The following is a 23,331-nucleotide window of genomic DNA, read 5'->3' as shown; positions in this document are numbered from 1 at the left end:
ATGATTGTAATTTTATGAGAGAATATATATTGTGGCGGAGTAATTTCACCTAGTTGTAATAGCATCAAACGAAGTAACAAGAGCAACTTGTTCACTCTGTTACACCAAAAAAAAAAAAAACTTGTTCACTCTAAAGGGACCCAAAGCGCAAGCTCCTGAATCAAAACATGGATCGATTCATCATCAAAGTAACGTGTAGATAATCTCCACATGCTCCCAAACATAGACTGGCCACCATACCCACTCAATAATGTCACTATTTTAGCTTTTTTTGTTTTTTCAATAAACACTAAGTTTTGAAAATTTTCATCCCGTGAACTTAGATTCGTGATCATCAATATTAACAATGTATGATATAGATTTATAAAAATACTAGTAATTTATTACAGTATAAAACGCCGTATCAAAATGGGTGAGGCTAAATTAAAATCGTATTACCCGGTAAAGCTCATTAATTCCACCTGAATTTCTTATTTACTTTTTGGAGGACAACGTCGCAAAGTTTGGAAAAACAAACCGTAGGTTTGGTCGACCGATCGAAACATATATAATACCGAAAAAGGAATATTATCACGTAGAAACCCCAGTCTACATTATCCAACATGTACTGTCTGACACGAACTTACTCTTCTAAGTTCTAATGCGATAAGACCAAACATATGTGATAAAATGTATCATGTGACTTTACTTTATATATAAAAACTGATCAGGGTAAGATCCAAAATGTCTGGAAATCAAACGGAATTCCAATCTTATCATGTAATAGAATGCAATTTCAAGATAACTAAATTATATATTCATTTAAAATGAATTAAACTAAAATTCCAAACTTGTATTAAAACAAAGTTTTTTATATGTTACATAGATATTTTAATTTCCTACTATATATATATATATATATGTATATATCAGTTTGAACAGTGAATACTCTTTTTTTTTGAAGAAAGGGTTTACAATTTATATCTACAAGAGCTGATTTTTCACATGAATCTCACTCATATATAGCAGTGAACAATTCTAACCAATATTTATATGCAGAACTAAGATGATCAATTCTATCTATAATAAATATCTGATAATTTTGCATCTACAAATTGTAATTTGAAAATTTGCGTATTGTTTTAATACTAAAATTCTATATCTGATGTAAAACCATATAGACCTTTTATTTTATCACGTATAAGCTAACTTTTATCCTTTGAACCTATATATAAACTAAGCTATAATAGAATTATATATTATACCACTATGAAGAATTATCATTGAATTTTCTTTTTGAAAACAAGGATTTGCTAACTATTGTTGATTTATATTAAGAGAACGGGTTGTGTATCAGGTAATATATAAAAATAATTTTATATATAAGATAACATTTTTTATTAAAGTTTTTTTGTTTTCGAGATTAGGTTATCTGTTTTTGTCACAATAATTGTTTCCGAAAGATATTAATATTATTTTTCCTCTCTAGCAATACTGTCTTGTCAGGATCATGAATTATTATTCATTACGGATTTTTCTCTCACGGGTTGGAGCCAAAAACAGGAAAGAAATATCTAAGGTGGTGGGAAGTGGGGGCATTGAAGACAAAAAAAAAGGCGGGGGCATTATTGTTATCGCAAAGGAAAAGTAAACACAATGGTCCATTTTTACTGTATCGATAAATTGATCATGGAAGGACAAACGTACCCCTCCACTTGGGGGACCGCCATTACCTAACGTAGCACACGCTATTCACTATATATACATTACACAAGATCTCATCACTCTCACTATACCAAAACCTCAAACGTTATATTTGGGGATCATCAAAGCTTCTTCATCACCATGGATCCTTACAAGGTATCTTCTTGTTCTTCTCCACTTTTTTTTTTATGTGTGTGTGTGTGTGACTTAAGTCAATTATGTTTCACTATGATCCCATGCATGTTTCATTATGATTATTTTTCCAATTCTTTTTAATGAAAAATGAAAGTTGCGCTTGAGTCTTAGTGTTAAATACATGCTTTTTCTTCCAAAATTGATTTATGTTCTTTGATCGTTTGAGCTATATAAGGTGGTTATGTTGATTCTTGGGTTGGCTATCTAAGATGGCATATTTTTAAAACGTTTGATCTATAAACCAGTGCATGCGTTAAAAACGTCACATGTGGTTTGTTTGTTTTTTTCCTTATACGAGAGACCTTATTTTGTTGTTTGTGTGTTTTTATTAAAAACATGTGTTTTGTAAATTTGTTAAATAGATTTCTCAGATCTACACAAATGATTAATCAAGTCTACCCAATAAATTAATCATAATATAAATAATCTAATCAAATAAGATCTAAACATATGATTAATCAGACTGTGGATCAATACAACAATTTAAATGAAGTATTTATTCGGTATGAAGCAAGGCACATATCACTTATATAATAGTTTTTTAACATACCATGCATGTGATAATCGTATGGATTTTTTAAAAAAAAAATCGTGAATTTTCTTTTAATCGTATGGATTTATTATTCGAACCATTAAAAGTGGTAGATCCATCAAACAAGACTATGAATATTCGAAAGTAAAGCAATAATCGAAAGAATTAAGATTTATTATCCTTTTTCAAAAAAATTAAGATTTATTATATCCGACATGTTACTGTGCCTTGCCACCCAAAATTAAAAGCCTTCTTTGTCCACCGACGGCCCGGATCCGGCCCGGTAAAACCGGGTTTGGTTTTAAAATTTCGGATTGTGAGTGAATAAGAAAAACGCGGGTAAAATAAGAAAGTGATATCTTCTAAAAAGAATCGAATTCGAATCCATACGATTGTTGCTTGATCTAGATTCCTCTGGGGATATATCTGATAATCGATTGAATTACGGTTCTTGCAGTACCGTCCCTCGAGCGCGTACAACGCTCCGTTTTACACCACAAACGGTGGTGCCCCCGTCTCCAACAACATCTCCTCCCTCACCATCGGAGAAAGAGGTATGTTGTACTGGTTTTCGTTAGGAGAGAAAGAGTTTAAAAGTGTGATTGGTTTTTCTAAAATTTTGTTACTCTTTGTTCTGGTCAGGTCCGGTTCTTCTTGAGGACTACCATCTGATTGAGAAGGTTGCTAACTTCACCAGGGAGAGGATTCCTGAGAGAGTGGTTCATGCCAGAGGGATCAGTGCTAAGGGCTTCTTTGAGGTCACCCATGACATTTCAAACCTCACTTGTGCTGATTTCCTCAGAGCCCCTGGTGTTCAGACTCCGGTCATCGTCCGTTTCTCCACCGTTGTTCACGAGCGTGCCAGCCCTGAGACCATGAGAGACATCCGTGGCTTCGCTGTCAAGTTCTACACCAGAGAGGTATTAAACAAGTATTGTTCAAAAAATCACTAGGCGGTAATTAGACGATTTAGAAAAATCATTTTGCTAATAGTTGATTTGTCTATGGATTATTAAGCACCGGCTAGACTGATTTTTTAGAGTGTGTCTATATAATAAAAATATTAGTAATTTTCATTTTTGAGATCTCCTCTAGCTTCTTTAGAATCAAAGTACTCATGTGTGTGTATTGCTAATGCACTTCAGGGGAACTTTGATCTTGTTGGTAACAACACTCCGGTGTTCTTCATCCGCGACGGGATTCAGTTCCCTGACGTCGTCCACGCCCTGAAGCCGAACCCGAAAACAAACATCCAGGAGTACTGGAGGATACTGGACTACATGTCCCACTTACCAGAGAGTCTCCTCACATGGTGCTGGATGTTTGATGACGTCGGTATCCCACAAGACTACAGGCACATGGAAGGTTTCGGCGTCCACACCTACACTCTAGTCTCCAAATCCGGAAAGGTTCTCTTCGTGAAGTTCCACTGGAAACCAACTTGTGGGATCAAGAATCTCACTGATGAAGAGGCTAAGGTAGTTGGAGGAGCCAATCACAGCCACGCGACTAAGGATCTTCACGATGCTATTGCGTCTGGTAACTACCCTGAGTGGAAGCTTTTTATTCAGACAATGGATCCTGCGGATGAGGATAAGTTTGACTTCGACCCGCTTGATGTGACCAAGATCTGGCCTGAGGATATCTTGCCTCTGCAGCCTGTTGGTCGGTTGGTTCTGAACAGGACTATTGATAACTTCTTTAATGAGACTGAGCAGCTTGCTTTCAACCCTGGTCTTGTGGTTCCTGGGATCTACTACTCGGATGACAAGCTGCTTCAGTGTAGGATCTTTGCGTATGGTGACACTCAGAGACATCGTCTTGGACCGAACTATCTGCAGCTTCCGGTTAATGCTCCCAAATGTGCTCACCACAACAATCACCATGAAGGGTTTATGAACTTCATGCACAGAGATGAGGAGGTAAGTCTTAATTAGTACCCGCTAAAGTTATGGTTTATATAACTTGGTATCAAAATCTTAATGTGGTGTTTGGTTTTACAGATCAATTACTACCCATCAAAGTTTGATCCTGTCCGGTGCGCAGAGAAAGTTCCTATCCCTAACAAATCATACACTGGAATCAGAACAAAGGTATATGATTTGAAGGCATCAAAAACCTTATATCTCACTTCATTTGAATTTTGTGTACTAAAACAATTCTTCATTGTTAATGTGTTGCAGTGCATCATCAAGAAGGAGAACAACTTCAAGCAGCCAGGAGACAGATACAGATCATGGGCACCAGACAGGTAAAAGAAGAAGTCTCATTCTCTCTCTTTGCATAACTCTCAGAGAAACTCACTAGACAAAGCTTGAATCCCCTAATGTTTACTTTTTATGGGTGGGTGACAGGCAAGACAGGTTTGTGAAGAGATGGGTTGAGATACTGTCAGAGCCGCGTCTGACTCATGAGATCCGCAGCATCTGGATCTCTTACTGGTCTCAGGTTAGTAAACTCAGTGAAATCTCTTGTTTCCTAATTTACTTTTTTACCCATTAGCTAACATTCTTAATAATCACTGTGTCTCAGGCTGATCGATCACTGGGACAGAAACTAGCAAGCCGTCTGAACGTGAGGCCAAGCATCTAGAGAGACCAGTCTCTTGTCATCGGAAAGGTACAAATCATATGATACTCTCCATCATCACTTAAAATTCCTCAAGAAGATTATGTTGTTGTTGTTGCTGTTTCGTGTCTGTATAATAAAAATGATGTTTTGTAATCCTTTTTAAACCAATGTCTTCCTTGGTATTTTACTTGTCAACTCTACTCTTTGTAATCATCTCTTCATAATAAAAATCAATGAAAATAATGCAAGTATTATAATTGGACTAGTACTATTTATTTTTTATAGTTTTAAGGGGTAAACTTGAATTTGAAAACAAGATTTGACTACTTATAGTATAGTATCCAAGTAAGGGGTAAGACGATATTATCCGCACACGTAAGCAGGTAATTAGCTGGCCGACTAATTCGAGAAAGTAATCCATTTGGATTTTGGATAATCTCTCCCCAAAAATAAAACTATTTTAGTTGGTAACGTAATCTCAATTTTTGACGCGGTGGGATAAAAATAAAGATATTTATCTCTTGGGTCACTATAAAGAGCGACACACGCCGATTACGTAGAGAGGGGAAGAAAGAAAGATACAATACAGTCTCACCTAAAAACCGTGAAGGAGGCAAAATCCGAATCAAAATCGTCTTTGCATCTATGGATCCTTACAGGGTAACACCACCGATCGATTTCTCTTAGATTAGTTTGGGTTGATTCTGGATCTGAGTCCGTTTCCGTATCAATTTCGTGTTGATTAAATGGGTCCAATATTGTGTTGTAGCGTTGCGGTGATTGTTCGATTTTTGTATAATTCTACGCATAGATCGGGGTTTGATTGTTGTTGAGGGTTCTAGAAACTTGCGTGTGTTTAAGATTAGAAAAAATAAAAATTATATTTATGACTTGGAGATGTTTTGTTGATTTTTTATTTTAACCACATGGTCGTTCTCGAGGATTAACTAGTCCAAACGTTGACGTAATCTGTCGATGTCGCTCTACATAATCATTGTTTAAGGTTTAGGTTGTTTTGTTCGTTATTTAATCACTTGTAATCGATTTTGTATGTCATTTGAGCTCAAATAGTAGCTACCATGTTGAATCTGGACCATTTGATTATATACTTTATGGTTGTGTCATGTTATCAAGTATCATCATCATCATCATTTGTTAAAAGATATTTTGGGTGGGTGCAGGTTCGTCCTTCAAGCGCTCATGATTCGCCCTTCTTCACGACAAACTCGGGTGCTCCTGTCTGGAACAACAACTCCTCTCTCACTGCTGGAACCAGAGGTGCCTCTTTCTTATCTCTTGAATTACCAAAAAAATTGTATATAGCTAGCAGGTTAATCATTGGTCGTTCTGAATAAATGTCCTTGAAATTGCATTAAACGTTCTGTTTTATGAATCAGCTTTCTTCCTTCAGTTTATATTACTAAAGCTTAATATATAATTTGGAAAGTTTGATAGGTGAAAGCTATGGTTTTTGTAACTTGTTAGGTCCGATTCTTCTGGAGGACTACCATCTGCTTGAGAAACTCGCCAACTTTGACAGGGAGCGGATTCCTGAGAGGGTGGTTCATGCCAGAGGTGCCAGTGCCAAAGGTTTCTTTGAAGTCACTCATGACATTACCCACCTTACTTGTGCTGATTTTCTCCGAGGACCTGGTGTCCAGACTCCTGTCATTGTTCGTTTCTCTACTGTGATCCACGAGCGCGGCAGCCCCGAGACTCTCAGAGATCCTCGTGGTTTCGCTGTCAAGTTCTACACCAGAGAGGTTTAGCATTTCCCCACTGTCTCTCTATTTCATGGCATCATCAACATCTATGTGTTTTAATGAGTTTTTATGGTACTTCTCTGTTTTGCAAACTCAGGGGAACTTTGATCTTGTCGGCAACAACTTCCCTGTTTTCTTCATCCGCGACGGGATGAAGTTCCCTGACATGGTCCACGCCCTGAAACCAAACCCCAAATCCCACATTCAGGAGAACTGGAGGATATTGGACTTCTTCTCACACCACCCAGAGAGTCTTCACATGTTTTCATTCCTCTTTGACGATCTCGGTATCCCACAGGACTACAGGCACATGGATGGCTTTGGTGTCAACACCTACATGCTTATCAACAAAGCCGGAAAAGCTCACTACGTGAAGTTCCACTGGAAACCCTCTTGTGGGGTTAAATGCCTCCTTGATGAGGAAGCTATCAAGGTCGGAGGATCCAATCACAGCCATGCAACCAAGGATCTCTATGACTCCATTGCTGCCGGGAACTATCCAGAGTGGCATCTGTTTGTTCAAGTGATGGATCCTGCTCACGAGGACAAGTTTGACTTCGACCCTCTTGATGTCACAAAGATCTGGCCTGAAGATATACTGCCTCTGCAGCCTGTTGGACGCTTGGTCTTGAACAAAAACATCGACAACTTCTTTAATGAGAATGAGCAGATTGCTTTCTGCCCTGCTATTGTGGTTCCTGGCGTCCATTACTCAGACGATAAGCTACTCCAGACTAGGATCTTCTCCTACGCGGATAGTCAGAGACACCGTCTTGGACCAAACTATCTGCAGCTGCCGGTCAATGCCCCCAAATGTGCTCACCATAACAATCACCATGAAGGTTTCATGAACTTCATGCACAGAGATGAGGAGGTAATCAGCTCTTTCAACTTTTGCTTATTCACAATCATTTTTTAATAGTTTGATTATATGAACCGGTTGAGTTGCTTTCCAGGTGAATTACTTCCCTTCAAGGTTGAACCCGGTTCGCCATGCTGACAAATACCCTACAACTCCTGTTTTCTGCTCTGGAAATCGTGAGAAGGTTAGATTCATCTCCATGCCTTCAACACAAATCCTTTCAACATTGTGAGATTAAAATGTTTTTTTTTTCTGTATATGACAGTGCATGATTGAGAAGGAGAACAACTTTCAGCAGCCAGGGGAACGATACCGATCCTGGGACGCAGACAGGTATAACACTAACAACCCTCATTGCAAAAGCCACAAAGCTTTCACACAATTCAAAAAATTCTAATTGTTTTTTTTTGTTTCTTTCCGGGTAAAAGGCAAGAGCGTTTCGTGAAGCGTTTTGTTGAAGCACTTGCGGAGCCTCGCGTGACGCACGAGATCCGCAGCATTTGGATATCCTACTGGACTCAGGCAGACAAATCTCTGGGACAGAAACTAGCTTCCCGTCTTAACGTGAGGCCAAAGTACTGAATGGTATCATCTCAAAAGACTAAGTGAACCCAATATGTGCTCTTATTGCGGTTTGGTTTCTGTGTAAGCTCTTTGGTAATAGTTCATTTAAATAAAAACCGTGACAATGAAATGTTTAAAGAAGGGTACTACTAGTTCATGTTGTAATCTTTCTATTCACAATGTCAACGAATATTTTCTAAGGCAAATAATTAAAATTATGCGTTATGTAAGCTTATAATGTGATGTTTATAATCCATAACTGGTTCTACTCGAAATGGAATTTATTTGTTTTTTATGTTTTGCTCTGGAATAAATTTTAAGTGTGCTTATTAATTCCTCCAGATTTGCATCTATGACGTGAGCTGCTTATAGTTGTAATTTATTGTGGTCTAATGTCAGACGCACGATCAATGATTAAAGAAAAGGTTTTTTTTTTAAGTATTTGTCCATCTTGATATGGAGTATTAGTGTAGTCATCACGTCGGAACTTTTAATTGGTATCAATTTTCATGTATCTAGAGTTAGGTATTAATTTGATTATTCCACTGCTAGTGGAAATGAAAGATCAGACGATTTAAAGTTTTTAACTCGTTCTGAATGTTAATTAGCTAATACATTCTGACCAATCTGCTGTCTCAGCCAGTAATTTATTTTCTTAAAAAGAACCTCAGCTCGAATAAGAGATTAGGCACATGGAACCACATAGAACCCTTAAAACTTAATCACCGATATACTTATCAAGAGCCAATCATGTTGTTTAAGTGTACTAGACTTATGTCCGAATGCAGTTTTATGATTGGACTACTTTTTAACCGGTCAATCTGTATCGTCGTACATCTTTTATATTAGTCTAAAATCTAAATAGTAAATTCTACTCGTGTATATATAAGAGTACAGTGTTGTCGCCAAAAAAAAGAAAAAAAAAAGAAAAGAAAAAAGAGTACAGTGTTCAGTTTCACCCAAGAAAGATAAATATTTTGTTAAGTTGTAGTGTACCAAATTTTAGATCGATGTTGCGCATCTTTCTTTATATAATATAATCAAAGTTGAGCATCTTAAGAGATAGTTTAATTATCCAATGAAATGGTATTGTGAATTGTGTTTGCTAATGGTCCAGATTTTTATGTTTAATATTCAGAACTTTACAGTTTAACGGAAGAATCAAAATAAATTAATCTGTGTTTGGTTGTCATTAACAAGATCTCGGACCCATGTTAAGAAAAAGTCAATTCCTTGATGACGAAATCAAGGAGACTTTACTCTTATGGCATGTGACAGAACTTATGCACTCTCTACAAAACGATAAAATACATGTAAAATATCCAAGTTTTGAGGTGGATAATGCAATGAGTATAATCCGGTGGGGCTTGGTCTGAGGTCTACCAAACAATGTACTCAACATAAATAATAATATATCAATCTCCGTACCCGGATATAAGTTTGGTTATACACCTAACCAAGACGTGTAAAAGGTTATCGCAATTATTTGACGTTGGAGTTAACGATTCGGCCTACGCCTACCTTATAATAATTCTCTCGCGCTACATATCTCCTTAGTCCTTACGCTCAAAATGGATTCTTTTGTATTATATTAATGTCTCAGATATAATTTTTTTATACGTTTCACGAATTACTACACCATGAAAAGAGATTCTATTTGCATGGATAATAATTTAAAATTTGTAATCACTATTTAGAATCTTCTTTTGTATTCACAAATGTTGGATTATTTGACTTTTTGTTCGATATACGCATTATTGGCTTTTTATGCAATCAAAATTGTATACGATTTGGAACTCAAATCCCAACAGCTCAAACGAAATAATCAAGGAATCATGTATTCATGTGGATGTGGTGACTGGTCATAATTTGTTTTCTTCCATAAGGAAAAACGGAGAAGAAGATAGTTTTAGTTTTAGGATAGTCTTTGTCTTCAGTTTCTTCACAAGTAAGGAATATATTACGTATGAAAGGTGTGTTGCATTTTTGTTTCTTCAAAAACAAAATATAAAAGAACTCTCGATGCTATACGAGTGACCTAAGGCAATTAGGAAAGCACTTTAATGCTTGCGACTTATCATTCATATATAGATATATATCTTTTGTGTTTGCATACATGACATACATGACTATATATATATCCAGTCAATTAGAGAACTAATTAAGTTGATCATATTAAAAACAAAAAGATGATATTTAGATCTTAACCACACCTGTCATATCTATATTTTTTTTTTCTAATTTGATAAGATGAAAATGTTGGTCATGACTCACTAGCTCTATCCTTGTCCTAGCTTGATAAAACAATACTTGTTCATTTTAATTTATAAATTTAGGTATCTAAAAGAAAACATGGAAATACTAAAAAAAAATCTAGTAGAGTATAAATAAATAATTTAAAGCAGAGAACATACATGTAGCTATCATATATTTTTTGTAATCCATTAAATTTAATGGCTCCCAAAATCGAAATATGTTCCAACTTCCAAGTATATATATTTCATATTAGCTCCAAAACACTTGGTACTATTGGGAGAAAATTATTTGATTGAAATTAAAAGTAAGTAATTTATGTGGAGCGTACCTAATTGGGAGTATGTGAGCGAAACCTCGAGTGGAAGAAAGCTCGCCATGCACCACTTCTTTTGCCTTTTTAGCTTACGCTATCATCTTTGTATTGTTTTGTGACAGAAAGCATAAACAGTTACGTGTATATACGCATATCTGATTAGTGCTTTTTATATATAACTGGGGATATACGTATATTTATAATTAGATCCGTATAATTATATTGAATATTTGAGGCAGAAAAACAAAGAACGCGACGTAACACCATGACATTTTGTCATAGAACGTACTGAGTTCGGTGAACGGTTTCAGTAGATTAGGCTCAACCAATCAACATCACGCATTAGTGCGTTTCCATCAGAACTCTGGTTCGAATTTCTCCTAAAAATTGACCATTAGTAATTTATTATATTTCAGCGGTGGCATTTATATATTCGCGAGGCGAAAACGGTAATGGTTACACAATAGTCTCCCACTATAAACTTCTGTTTTACTGAATTACTTTATATTGTCCAATTGATATGAGAATTGTCTTTTTAACCCAGTTTTTTTTTTGGTCTAAATGTTAAGATTTATACCATTTTTAAGAGTTTACAATGTTGTGTAAACACAACTTATTACAAAGAAGGAAAAAGAGGAAAAGGGAGCAAAGAGAGAGCAATAAAAGGAGAGTAGCATTAACTATAAGGGGAAAGGAACCAAAAGTACAACTCCAGCAAAGATGGTGGGGGAGCGGAGACAGTGGGTCTTGAAAGAGCCAGCAACCAATCTCGCACAGTACGATCCACCACTCGGAACACAGCCTCTTGAGTTGAAGACACACCGGTGAAGATCCTGGCATTACGCTCACGCCAGATGTTGTAAATGATCACTTGATTAATGAGCTTCATCACCGCAACCGCTCGCCGAGCATGAGGTCCAGGAAAATGCTGGCAAAGGACCACGACCGCATCAAGTGTAGCCGGAGGAGTCGCCAAAAACCTGCCACAAAAACGAGTCCAAGTAGCAACTGCAAAAGGACAATCAAAGAACAAATGGCTAATAGACTCATCCGCTACAGAGCAGAGAACACAACCTGGTTGAACGTTCAAACCCCAAGATATCAACCGATCACGCGTTGGGAGCCTACGAAGGAAGGCTGTCCAAGCGATAAACGAACAGCGAGGAATTTCCTCTCTGAACCAAGCCACTGAATGCCACTGAACTAAGGGACTTGGTACACGCATCCTCTCCCAAGTTACCTTAGATGAGAATGTGTTTCCAAAAGCGCCAGAACTCGTTCTCCACAAGTATGTATCACAGCCATCGGTTGCAGATGGAACCGGCAAGGTAGAGAGAATAATCTGAAGGGTGGTTGCATACTCAGATCGAGCCGGAGGGAGATTCCAGTGGTCGTTGGTAACTGCTTGAGATACTGTTGCATCAAGCGGAATCCTAAGATCACGGGGGCCTGAAGTACCAAAAAGGAGGTGTAAAGGACCCAACTCTGTCCAATAATCATACCAAAACAAAGCTGTGGTTCCATCTCGAACAGTACATCGAAGATAGGTATGAAGTTCTGCTTTCATCTGAAGCATACTCCTCACAGTCTTTGAGAACCTTGGCGAGTCATTCACTAGCCATAAACTTCTACCCGCAAATCTATTACTCGTTATCCATGGAACCCACAGAGACCCTGAGCCATAAAAGAATAGCCACAGTCTTTTCAGCCGGAAGACCTTTTCGAAGTCCTCAAGATGTCTAATACCAAGACCCCCCTCTTTTTTTGGTCTGCAGATATCCTTCCATGAGACCCGCGCCCCTGCAGCAGAAATTGTGCTGTTCTTCCACAGAAAACCGGAGCATAAGGAGTCAACCTTAGCGTAGAACCATTTTGTCAATACAAAAACTGAGCTCCAAAAATTTACCATACCATATATTACCGAGGAGACCATCGTTACTTTCCCAGCAAAGGATAAGAATTTTACTGTCCAGGAATGAAGCTTTGATGTGATCCTATCTATGAAAGGTTGAAGGGTGGCAGCTGATATCTTCTTTGGACTAAGAGGCAACCCAAGGTACCTAGTAGGGAACTCTCCGCGCCGAAAACCCGAAAGATTGCTCAGGAGAAGAGCTTGATTATCTGAGTAGCCTCCATAGAAAATCTCTGATTTGGACTGGTTTGTGTCAAGGCCCGACCACTCCTTGAACTGGTTCATAACATCCCTGATCCCAGCAGTTGAGTCGCTTTCCCCATCAGAAAAAACTAATAAATCATCTGCGAATAAGAGATGAGTGACCTTTGGAGAAGAGCAAAGCGGATGCAGCCTGAACATTCCATCAGTTTCGGCCTTATCCAGTAAACGGGAGAGAACTTCCATGAGCATAATGAAGAGATAGGGAGAGATCGAATCTCCTTGGCGCAGTCCTTTCTTACCCTCAAAAAACCCTGCGAGCTCGCCATTTATAGCCACCGAGAACCTAGGCGAGGAGATACATTCTGTGATCCAAGTTATAAACATAGGGGGGAATTGCTGAGCTTCCAACACCTTTAAAACAAAATCCCAACAAACCGTGTCGAAAGCCTTACGGATATCAATTTTAATCATAGCACTTTTAAGACAAGAAGCCTTGTTGTAGTCTTTGATAAGTTCTGTAGCCAGTAGGACGTTTTCCCCGAGGCTGCGACCTTTTAAGAAAGCAGCTTGGTTGGGACTAACGCATTCGGTGAGGATCGGCTTGAGACGGTTGGCAATGATTTTAGATATAAGCTTGTAGACAATGTTGCAGCAGCTTATCGGTCTATAATCAGTAAGAGCGCAGGCTTCAGGCTTTTTCGGAATAAGAGTGATTGCTGTTGTGTTCAAGTCCCTGAGAAGCTTGCCATTGCGAAAGAACTCCCTGACAGCACCGATAATATCCGCCCCCACTATGTCCCAAGATGCTCTAATAAACTCAACAGAATATCCATCCGGACCTGGACTCTTATTTAATGGCATTGCAAAAAGAGTGGCTTTTACCTCCGCTGCTGTAACTTCCCTCTTCAAATAATTCTGTTGCAGCTCAGAACAGCGGAAAGGAAGTAATGTCCTCAGATCCTCCGACGATACTGGTGAAGAATGGAGATCAGTAGCCCCTAAGATACCTTGGAAATATTCTGCAGCATGAGCTTTTATCTCAGCCGTGGAGTAGAAGACATGATCATTAGCATTTTTGAGGAGATGTATATGATTTCGTGAAGCATGGCTGGAGACAGTCCGGTGGTAAAAGGGTGTGTTCCGGTCTCCTACATCTGCCCATCTAACTCTAGAGCGCTGTCTGTAGAACTTCTCCTCTGCCTTGAGTAGAATATTAAGCTTATCTCTCTCAGTATGCTCTTCTCGAGCCGTCGGAACGTCAGGGGTAGTAAGCAGAGCTCTCTGAAGCACATCAACCCTATCTTTATGTGCTTTAACCCTCTGGGATATACCACTGAAATGTCTCTTGTTAAGCCTACGCAAAGGCCTTTTTAACAGCTTAAGAGATCGAACCAGCTTGTATTGATCAGTCCCGGTAATCTGACTGCAGTCCCAGGCGTCCCTCACTGTCCCTGCATACTCAGGGTGATCAATCACATGATGAAAAAATTTAAATGGTTTGATAACCTGTCGTCTGATTGAAGGGACCCGAAAAAGGCAGGGGGCATGATCGGACTGAGACGGATCCAAGAATTCAGCATAAGAGTCCGGGAAAGCAGAAGACCAAGTTTGATTAATAAAGGCATGATCAATTCTGGTAGATATAGGGCTATCATCCTGACTGTTCCTCCAAGTGAAAGGAAGACCCTTCGCCTGCGCTTCAAACAGTTGAGCGTCCTGCAGAGCAATGTTCGCTTCATCCATACCCGAGACATCAACTTGTGAACTGAGATGGTTGGAATGGTGAGAGGTACGAAGCATCTGGTTAAAATCACCCACCACTGACCAAGGATGAGAAGAAACCGGAGAAGAGTCTTGCAACTGAACTAGGTGGTTCCACATACACCTCCGATCTTCCACCAAGTTAAACCCATAGATAAAAGTAACTGTCAAAGAGATGTTTTCCGAAAGAATAGATACCCCGCATGTGACTGATTGAGCTGTAGCATCGTAGATAATCAGAGTAACGGTCGGGTCCCAGACAAGTACAATACGACCCGAAGCATCCTCTGCATGATTAACAAAAAAATTTCATCCCCTTGGAATAGCTCTTAATACTCTCTCCTTATTACCCTCCAAAATATGAGTTTCCAAAAAAGCTCCGAAAAGTGGCCTATGGATATTAATCCAATCTTTGGTCATCGTGTGGCGTCTTGCACTATTCAGTCCACGCACATTCCACGCAAAAAACATAATTTATAATTTTAATGACGTTTTGTAGCCTTGCGGCTACTCTTCCTGTTTTTAACCAGGATAAAAGGGTTGTCTCGATCCTGATCTCCATCAGGGTCACAAAGTTCCTCTGATGACAATACCTCTGAAGCAGGCACACCAGCCGCAGCACCAGAAGCGTCCTCATTATCCACAGCTACCTCATGAGCCGCAGCACCAGCAGCGACCTCATTTTCCGCATCTACCTTATGAGCCGCAGCACCAGAAGCGACCTCATTGGCCACAGCGACCTCATTAGCCACTGCGACCTCATTAGCCACTTCGACCTCATTAGACACAGCACCAGAAGCTTCCTCATTCGCCACAGTCACTGCAGCAGCAGCAGTGTCATCACCAACCCCAACCGGTACAACCTGTGCAGTTACGGCAGCTACAGCTACAGCCACAGCCTGGTCAGTTTCTGGCTCTTGGATCCCCTTATGACCCATCGTATAAGACTGATCAGCAAGAGATTCCTCCAACCCAGTCTGATAAATTTCCCCTTCCTCCAATTCATCTCTATGAGAGTCGTGAACCACGGGAGAGAGTGGGCCTCCTATCTGAGCATCCTTATGCTCAACGTTTGATTCAGCAACCGCGGGCATTTCCTGTGAATTACGAATGATAGGAACGTACCGAAGAGAACCTTGGTTGGATTTCTTTACGGTGGAACGACTAGGCCTGGATTTTGAGCGTCTTCTTGATGTTTCTTGAGGCTGAGTCTGAGAATTTGTCTTAACATTAACACCGTCAGGTACCCCCTCAGGGCACTTAGCTGGTTTATGTCCAAACTTGTTACATAAGTGACACTTCACCGGTAGCCATGGGTATGAAACATCAATCACAACCTCCCTTCCATTAGTGAAGCCAGATACAATCTTATCTGGAAGAGGTGCTGTAAGATCAACCCTTACGTACAACTTGGCCACCTCAAAATTTTCCTTGCGTTCTGTTTCTGGTGCTAACGAGTCGGGCTTGCCTACTGCGGTCGCAATGCGACTGAGGCTTTCCCGGTTGAAGAGCAGATAAGGAACATTTCTCATCTCAACAGGAACGATAGCAGAAGAGAGAGGCGGTTCGTCCGGCGAGTAGTCAGGGGCCCATGGCGCGACAAACATAGGGAGACCCCCAATGTTCCAACAGGTACGAGACAGAAGAACCTCACGCGTTTTAGGATTAGTCACTCAGAGGAGATAGATACCTTGTCCAATGTTATGAACATAGATCCTTGGGCCTGTTCTTGCCCACACCGCATTTACTATGCCAATGATTTTCCCCATGGAGGGATAATCTCCATGAAAGCGAGCGTAGATGAAGTCCTTGAACTCCAGCTTCGCGGCTTCGATATTCTCATCTGGAATAAGCACGAAGGGAGCGCCCGTTACGTGTTCTACCGGCGTTCCAAGCTCCTGCAACTGAGCAGAGCTTTTAAGCAGCGCAGCAAATGTCTTTGCTTCCGGTGACGGTACGGTACTTCCGGCTGGAGAATGAGCTCTAATCTGAGAACCTTCAGCGAGCGAAGGATCAACCGGCGGTAAGGATAACTGACTACTTATCGGTGACAGCTCCACCGTAGACATACCTGGCCCCGCAGAGGAACCAATCGGAGAACTAAGGCTCTGGAGCCTAAGATTCGTAGATCCACCAAAACCAACAGGAAGGGGAGCCATAGAAGGAAGAGCTGAACCAAGGATCATAGATCCAGAAGCAGCTGCGTCACACTCAGAAATAGTGACGAGAGAGGTGGTTCTTATCTTCTTCTTAGCCAAAGAAATCTTCTTCACAGAGCGAAATAGAAATCGGGAAGAAAAGCGGAGAGCAAACGGCGGACGATACTTTTTCTTCGAACGGAGCATCGCGACATGGGAGCGGAGGGGAGGAGCGGGGGAGAGGAGAGGAGAGAGAGGAGAGTTGCCGGCGAGCAGGACGCTCTCCGACGGCGGAACAACGGTCGACAGTCGAATCGCCTTAACGGTCGTCAAGAGAGAGAAAAGTATATTTCCCGTCCATAAATGTTCAAAAAAAAATGTGAACCTATAACATTGGAGCGTATCTCTATAGTCAACAAATAACAGTATAACAATTGCCTTTTTAACCAAGTTGAGGAATGAACCTACTCCCACACTGGTTTCTTTTCATTTACTTTATGTATTATTTCGTCATATAAGCCTAAAACAGTATAACAATTGCCTTTTAGATTTGTCTATATAGTTACGCAACATGTAACAATAAGACCCATTCTATATATGAAACAATTAACAATTGTTAACTTGTCTTCAATTAGCAATAAGGTTCGCTTTGCTCATCACAACTATACAATAGTTCGATTGGTGACCATTTTAGAAACAAGAGAAACAGATAGAAAATGAATGTAAAAGAAGAAAATAACAAGAATAAAAAGAAATAGTTGTTCATTCTCAAATTTAACAAAAAATGGTTTTGTTTTTTATTTTTCTACAAATAAAAGAATGAAAAAGAACGAAAAAAAAATATTATTTCTTGTGAATTGTGATTTCTTTTAGGAACATTAAAAAATACATTAATCCTCGTTATTCCTTTTTTTATTATGATGTACAAAATGTTGAAGAATCATTCTCCAAATATATAAAATTATGAATAATTCAGATATGTTATATATTAAGATACTTATAGCCACTGTTTTTGATTATTTCAAAAGAAATGTAGGGTCTTATGCTACCACTAATTAAATTAAACATATCATAAAACATTGTATTCTTTAGTCAGCGGATTTAAAAGTATTTATATTGAAGAGAAATAAAACGCTTTTACTATTTCAGTCATAGTTAAAATTTTAAATTTATTGTCTTGCTACTGTTGTCAAATCAAAATGACTACATATATTCCAAATAAAATCCTATTTTCTTTTTAATATTATATGATTACTGGCAATATTCTCTGATTCTATATACGTGACGTTTGGTACTCAAAAAAAAGAGAGAGGCATTTTTACATAAATAGAAATTCACTACATTAGACATGTTATTGCTCTTTTGTTTATTCCTTACTCTCTCTCTCTAGAACTGTGAGAATCTTAAGCAGCCTGGAATTGAGAGTGAGAGATGTTCTGTAAATTTTAACAAAAAAAAAAACAAGTTTATTAATAAGGTCTCTCTCTCTCTCTCTCTCTCTCTCTCTCTCTCTCTCTCTCTCTCTCTCTCTCTCTCTCTCTCTCTCTCTCTCTCTCTCTCTCTCTCTCTCTCTCTCTCTCTCTCTCTCTCTCTCTCTCAGACAACAAATAACAAATAAAGGTCAGAGTTTATAAAAGGGACTTTTGAAACTCACTTGAGGAAGAAATCTTCAAGAATCTCTGTCCTGTCTTTCTTTGTTTCCCTTTCTTCTTATTTATCATCTAAACTTTGATTTTTCCGTTAAGAACGAAGTTGTTGGACTAAACCAACAAAGCAGAGTACATACATATATCCATGGAAGATAGTTATCTCCAAACCGAGAACGCTGTTATGGACACTGGCTTCATGGATGGATTGCTACTAGATGGTTGCTGGTTAGAGACAACAGATGGATCTGACTTTCTCAACTTAACCTCTTTTAATCCATCTTCCTTCACGTGGTCTCCAACTCAAGACACATCAGCACTACTATCCCACATGTACAGTCAAGATTACGCAGAAAGATCGAGTCTCGAAGAGTTTCAATGGAACAAACGATGGTGGATCGGACCAGGAGGTGGTGCTTCTTCAGTTACCGAGAGATTAGTTCAAGCAGTTGAACACATCAAAGACTACACAACAGAGAGAGGCTCACTCATTCAGTTATGGGTTCCGGTTAGCAGAGGCGGGAAGCGAGTTTTAACCACAAAGGAACAACCTTTCAGCCACGACCCTTTGTGTCAGAGGCTCGCTAACTATAGAGAGATCTCTGTGAACTATCACTTCTCAGCTGAGCAAGATGATTCCAAGGCCTTGGCTGGTTTGCCTGGAAGGGTTTTCTTGGGGAAGCTTCCTGAGTGGACTCCTGATGTTAGGTTCTTCAGGAGCGAGGAGTATCCGAGAGTCCAGCATGCTCAGGACTGTGGTGTACGTGGGACGCTGGCGATACCGGTGTTTGAGCAAGGGAGTAAGATTTGTTTGGGTGTTATTGAGGTTGTGATGACTACTGAGATGGTTAAACTAAGACCTGAGCTTGAAAGCATCTGCAGAGCGCTTCAGGTTTGTGTCCTTTTTTTTTGTCTGATTTTGATCAATGTTCTGAAAATAGGTCGCTTAGTGTTATATAGCCAAAACGATTTTGTTAAAATCCTATTTATACTACTCATTTTGGTTTAAACCATTCTAGTTAAATAGTTTGAAACTTGTCTACATCTATTAAAATTTGTCAAATTAAACAATAATATTACTGCAAATCCACAAATTTATCTAATTTCACTTTTCGTATATCTCTAATTTATATAATTCATCAAAATTTTATACTTAAACATAATATTAAAATATTAATATAGATATAAAATATAATAAAAATAAATTAATAATTCGTAAACGTCTAGATCCCTTTTAACCCCGAATAATACGATTAGTGTTAGTTCTATACAAAGTCTTAATTACGGGCTAGCGATTTTTTGAACAATGATTTTGGTATTGAAATGTGTTTTTTGAGAGGGGAGAATGTTTTTTGGTTCACAGGCAGTTGATCTTAGGAGCACTGAAGTTCCTCCTATCCAGCCATCTCTAAAGGTAATCAACTACACAAGTTCTTTAAGTTCTTAGTTTTGGTATAAACCATATTGGTTCTCCTTTTATGTCAGGGATGTGACTTATCCTACAAAGCTGCATTACCTGAAATCCAAAACCTCTTGAGATGTGCTTGTGAGACTCATAACCTACCTTTAGCTCAAACATGGGTCTCATGTCTCCAGCAAACCAAAACCGGATGCCGTCACAACGACGAGAACTACATCCACTGCATCTCAACCATCGATGACGCTTGCTACGTTGGTGATCCAACAGTCCTCGAGTTCCACGAAGCTTGCTCTGAGCATCACCTCTTGAAAGGCCAAGGAGTTGCAGGACAAGCCTTCTTGACCAATGGACCTTGCTTTTCTCCTGATGTCTCTAACTACAAGAAGTCAGAGTACCCTCTCTCTCACCATGCTAACATGTTCGGCTTACATGGGGCCGTTGCGATACGGCTACGCTGCGTGCATACTGGCTCTGCTGATTTCATCTTGGAGTTCTTTTTGCCAAAGGAGTGTGATGATGTGGAGGAGCAGAGGAAGATGTTGGATGCTCTTTCGAGTATTATGGCTCATGTGCCTAGAAGTTTAAGGACTGTTACGGATACGGAGCTAGAAGAAGAGAGTGAAGTGATAGTAACGTCAAAGATAGAGAACACATTGGTATTTGATGGAGGAGACGAGCATAATGATGTGTTTGGCTTGAAGAGAGGTTTTGAGTACAAAAGCAGTGAGAGCAGCATGTTCTTTTGTGATGGTTTCAGTAGTATGGCTGAGAAGAAGCGTACAAAAGCAGATAAAAACATAACTTTGGATGTGCTTAGACAGTATTTTGCAGGGAGTTTGAAAGATGCAGCCAAGAGTATTGGTGGTAAGCAGCATTGCTCTAACTGTTTTTGATTCAGTTTAATCAGCAAGTATTTAAGAGATTGATCTCTTGTTTTGTCTCTTTCTTGTCAGTTTGTCCAACGACGTTGAAGAGAATATGCAGGCAACATGGTATACAGAGATGGCCTTCAAGAAAAATCAAGAAAGTGGGACATTCTCTTCAGAAGATCCAACGAGTGATTGATTCTGTTGAATGTGTTTCAGGTCCTCTCCCCATAAGCTCCTTCTACGCTAACTTCCCTAACTTAGCCTCACGGGAACCATCCCAACAAGGCAAAACCTCGCCTCCTCTTCCGCAGCCATTGCAGCTCTCAAAGTCTCCTGTTTCCACATACAGTTCAAGCTCTAGCCAATGCTGTTCCAGCGGCGCAACAACTGATCCTTCTCAAGGTGATGTAAGAACTGCATCAAGTCTTGATGAGACGGTACTGACTCTCTCTAGTTTAGAAAACAACCCTCAAGGCGGCACCCATTTGTTGTCATCATCTCAAGATGAGGACTCTCTGAGGATTAAAGTTAGCTATGGAGAAGAGAAGATCAGGTTTAGGATGCGGGATTCGCGCAGGCTAACTGATCTATTGTGGGAGATTGGGAAGCGGTTTAGCATAGATGATATGAGCAGGTATGATCTAAAGTACTTAGATGAAGACAATGAATGGGTTTTGTTGACTTGTGATGAAGATGTAGAAGAGTGTGTAGATGTTTGCAGAACCACACCTAGTCATACCATTATGCTTCTGCTTCATGTTTCTTCTCATTGTTTCCCTGAACGTTCTTCAGCTACAGGTTACAGTTTATGGCACTAACCTCAAATCAGAGAGACAAGAAACAGAACCGTTTGTACCTTTGTGTTCTGTTATAATTGTTCATAATTTTAATTTTGTTTTTTTTCTAAAGATTGTTTTCTTTTTCATTTTCAAATGTAGATATACATATAAAAGAACTCGACTGTTACCATAATTTTCATATTTTTATACATGATATGAAACGACCCTTGTAAACTCTCCCAAAGCCTCCTTCTCCGAGCAAATTAACTTCACGGAAGTTTCTTGTGGCTGCGGCTAACTCTTTAAAAGTGAAACTCTTAGCTCCACCGCCAGGTTCAATGAAAGAACCTGAAGAATCTGTTGTTGGGTAAGGAGAGTTGTAACGAGTGGTATCAATGTCGACTCTTGTGTCCTTGGTTCGAGGATTCAAACAAGAAAAGCAAGAAGTCATCTCTTTTCGTTTTCTAAAACTATGGTAAGGTTTGACAAATGAATTTCAAGAGATTGGTTATTCTGTTCCTTGTGTTTTGGTTCATTCCAGAAAACAAAAGAACAAAACTTTTGGATGAGTGAAAGGGAATTACTGAAGCCTCACACACCAAACAGAAGATCCAAATCGGTGATAGATTGCAGGAAGAAAGAGAAAAGGATAGAATAATAAAACTGAAAGGTTACTAAACTTATACAAATTACATCTAATCACGACAAAAAATATGACAACGATCTTTGCAACAATAATAAAACACAAGAAACAAAATTCAACAGAGGAAATTAAAAAAAAATCTAGGAAATTGGAGAGAAAATCACGGAAGAGTTTTTACAACATGTTCTTCTTCCTTGCGTATAATTAAACTCTTTTTTTGTTTATATTTATTTTTGTTTTTTATTTTTTATTTTGGTGCTACTAGAATTTAAGTGGTAGAAGACGACGACGAGTTTCGTTTTCTTCTTTTCCAAGTAGGACTTCTTTTCAAAAAAAAAAAAAAAGAGTTCCCTGATTTTATCATCTTTTCAACAATTTTAAATTATTTTCTGGGTAATTAGTAATTACATATGGTTGGAGTTAGTGTTTTTTGTATGCGTATGCCTTTTGGGAGTAAGTTTGGAGTTAGTGTTTTTTGTAATCTCAGGGGTCTGTCCTGTGTGAGTCTTGGTAGCCGTATGGTTGTGTGTGTGTACTAGTGATGGATTTGTTTCTCTGTTTTATCAATTATATACATAATCTTTGAAGGAAAAAAAAAAAAATTAGTAATTACATATACCTGTTTTAAAATCCCATAATCGCCCGGTTAAATGAAAACAATATACTGTGTGTGTGTCCAGCCTCTGAAGCCAACCACACAAAAAGCTCTAGAGAGATAAAGTAGATCTAGGTTTTTTTTCCGGCGACGGACGGCGCGTGAGCGTGCGTGCCGTCGCCGGAGCTCCTTTGTGTGACCAATGAAGCTTGTGGTTCTCGTTTCTAGCTCGCCTCTTCTCCTCTCCGCCTTGCCTTAGCTCTGAAACAAGCACCCTCGGTGGTTCTCTTCCTGGAGTAACGGCGCGGTCACGTTGAGGTTGGCGCGGGGAAGCTGTCCGTTTTGTCCAGTTTGTGTTTTATCTCCGAGAGACGGAGGCTGAGTCAGCCTCGTCGACGTCGGTTCTGTTATCGGGAGACGAAGGCTTTGCCAGCTTCGCCGTCGCCGAGTTAGTCGCCGGAGGGTGAAGACTCCCTATGTCTTGCGCTGTCGGTTAAAGTGGGTCCAGGTCTTTGGATTTTTCTGGAGTGGTTTGTGATCTGATTTTGGATCGGGTTTTTCTAGGGTTAGAGTTAGAGTTTGGGTCACGGCGGTTGGCTTTCTCGGTAGACGATGAAGCCCTCCG

At 39.4% G+C, this 23,331-nt stretch overlaps 4 protein-coding genes across 4 annotated transcripts; 3 read left to right on the top strand and 1 right to left on the bottom strand.

The window, feature by feature from the left end:
• Positions 1-1,589: 1,589 nt before the first annotated feature.
• On the top strand, positions 1,590-5,243 carry LOC103829420 (catalase-3-like). Its single transcript, XM_009105086.3, has 8 exons — positions 1,590-1,839; positions 2,868-2,964; positions 3,053-3,330; positions 3,556-4,332; positions 4,414-4,503; positions 4,594-4,661; positions 4,765-4,858; positions 4,943-5,243. The coding sequence occupies exons 1-8, from the start codon at positions 1,825-1,827 to the stop codon at positions 5,000-5,002; spliced, it is 1,479 nt and encodes a 492-aa protein (XP_009103334.1). The 5' UTR covers positions 1,590-1,824; the 3' UTR covers positions 5,003-5,243.
• Positions 5,244-5,381: 138 nt separating this feature from the next.
• Positions 5,382-8,403, top strand: LOC103829418 (catalase-1). Its single transcript, XM_009105085.3, has 7 exons — positions 5,382-5,641; positions 6,163-6,259; positions 6,467-6,744; positions 6,842-7,618; positions 7,701-7,790; positions 7,872-7,939; positions 8,035-8,403. The coding sequence occupies exons 1-7, from the start codon at positions 5,627-5,629 to the stop codon at positions 8,186-8,188; spliced, it is 1,479 nt and encodes a 492-aa protein (XP_009103333.1). The 5' UTR covers positions 5,382-5,626; the 3' UTR covers positions 8,189-8,403.
• Positions 8,404-13,733: 5,330 nt separating this feature from the next.
• Positions 13,734-16,223, bottom strand: LOC117126837. Its single transcript, XM_033275982.1, has 3 exons — positions 15,107-16,223; positions 13,863-14,903; positions 13,734-13,756 (listed from the first exon to the last, which is right to left on the bottom strand). Exons 1-3 carry the CDS (start codon positions 16,221-16,223, stop codon positions 13,734-13,736), a joined length of 2,181 nt encoding a protein of 726 aa, XP_033131873.1.
• A 2,079-nt stretch (positions 16,224-18,302) lies between these two features.
• Positions 18,303-21,704, top strand: LOC103829417 (protein NLP4). The gene is made up of 4 exons (XM_009105084.3): positions 18,303-19,292; positions 19,764-19,814; positions 19,886-20,684; positions 20,774-21,704. The coding sequence occupies exons 1-4, from the start codon at positions 18,549-18,551 to the stop codon at positions 21,505-21,507; spliced, it is 2,328 nt and encodes a 775-aa protein (XP_009103332.2). The 5' UTR covers positions 18,303-18,548; the 3' UTR covers positions 21,508-21,704.
• The last annotated feature ends 1,627 nt before the right edge of the window (positions 21,705-23,331 follow it).

This window comes from Brassica rapa, chromosome A07 (genome assembly GCF_000309985.2).
Source record: "Brassica rapa cultivar Chiifu-401-42 chromosome A07, CAAS_Brap_v3.01, whole genome shotgun sequence".
NCBI lineage: Eukaryota > Viridiplantae > Streptophyta > Magnoliopsida > Brassicales > Brassicaceae > Brassica > Brassica rapa.
Note: the sequence above shows the minus strand (reverse complement) of the source record. Positions and strands in the feature narration are given on the sequence as shown.

Coding starts and splice junctions, on each gene's coding strand:
- LOC117126837 (XM_033275982.1), bottom strand. CDS start 16,223: ATGTTTGTCGCGCCATGGGCCCCTGACTACTCGCCGGACGAACCGCCT. Junction 14,904..15,106: donor TAGCCGCAAGGCTACAAAAC/GTCATTAAAATT, acceptor TTAATCATGCAG/AGGATGCTTCGGGTCGTATT. Junction 13,757..13,862: donor TGCTGCAGAATATTTCCAAG/GTATCTTAGGGG, acceptor TTATTTGAAGAG/GGAAGTTACAGCAGCGGAGG.
- LOC103829418 (XM_009105085.3), top strand. Junction 7,791..7,871: donor GCTCTGGAAATCGTGAGAAG/GTTAGATTCATC, acceptor TGTATATGACAG/TGCATGATTGAGAAGGAGAA. Junction 7,940..8,034: donor CGATCCTGGGACGCAGACAG/GTATAACACTAA, acceptor TCCGGGTAAAAG/GCAAGAGCGTTTCGTGAAGC.
- LOC103829420 (XM_009105086.3), top strand. Junction 4,504..4,593: donor ACACTGGAATCAGAACAAAG/GTATATGATTTG, acceptor AATGTGTTGCAG/TGCATCATCAAGAAGGAGAA. Junction 4,859..4,942: donor GGATCTCTTACTGGTCTCAG/GTTAGTAAACTC, acceptor ACTGTGTCTCAG/GCTGATCGATCACTGGGACA.
- LOC103829417 (XM_009105084.3), top strand. CDS start 18,549: ATGGAAGATAGTTATCTCCAAACCGAGAACGCTGTTATGGACACTGGC. Junction 19,815..19,885: donor CTATCCAGCCATCTCTAAAG/GTAATCAACTAC, acceptor CTTTTATGTCAG/GGATGTGACTTATCCTACAA. Junction 20,685..20,773: donor TGCAGCCAAGAGTATTGGTG/GTAAGCAGCATT, acceptor CTTTCTTGTCAG/TTTGTCCAACGACGTTGAAG.